Genomic DNA, 577 nt, shown 5'->3' on the forward strand with positions numbered 1-577 from the left:
CTCCTGAAGTCACTGATTACGACGGTTTCGAAATGCCGTACGGCCTGGTGTACTCCAGTTTCAATACATCAATAGTTCCGGAGATTCAAAAGGAACGAGGATGGATCTTCGTTGGAGTAAAGAGAAAAGGTAAACGTTGCCTGATAAGTTTGCTTTTCTCGCATTTCTTAAAGCAGTTTAATGGTGCTGATCCATCGTTTCAAATGGCAAAAATGAGCTTTTACGTTGTAGCTAATATTAGAAGTTTCAATGATGTTCTTCATGTTATATCATTCGTCAGTGTTTGTCCTTTACTTGTAATTATTATCAACTGCAAGAATTCGCAATAAACGTAATTGTACATTTTTCATTATTCAGTATGAAAAGATGTACATTTGAATGAAATTGTTAATCTCCTAGGACTGAAAACAGATATTTTCTCATGTTTAATTAATATAATAGGCGGAGACCTGCCTCAAACTGGTCTGAGACGACTGCTGACGTCAGCGGTCCGTGCGACAGCGCCCCTGCCGACTCTGCAGGGTTTGTGCTGCAGTCTGCAGTAGTCTCCTGTCTGCTGCGGGAAATGGACAACCAC

At 40.7% G+C, this 577-nt stretch overlaps 1 protein-coding gene across 1 annotated transcript in view; it reads left to right on the plus strand.

The window, feature by feature from the left end:
- Positions 1–5: 5 nt before the first annotated feature.
- LOC109485550 overlaps positions 6–577 on the plus strand; it is a gene marked incomplete at its 5' end in the record, with an annotated part of 9,950 nt that continues 9,378 nt past the window's right edge. The window contains 1 exon segment of the mRNA XM_019789241.1: positions 6–129. Within this exon segment, the coding sequence (XP_019644800.1) occupies positions 6–129 (124 nt within the window).

The sequence above is a fragment of the Branchiostoma belcheri genome, unplaced genomic scaffold (assembly GCF_001625305.1).
Source record: "Branchiostoma belcheri isolate BF01 breed outbred unplaced genomic scaffold, Haploidv18h27 scaffold77, whole genome shotgun sequence".
Taxonomy (NCBI): domain Eukaryota; kingdom Metazoa; phylum Chordata; class Leptocardii; order Amphioxiformes; family Branchiostomatidae; genus Branchiostoma; species Branchiostoma belcheri.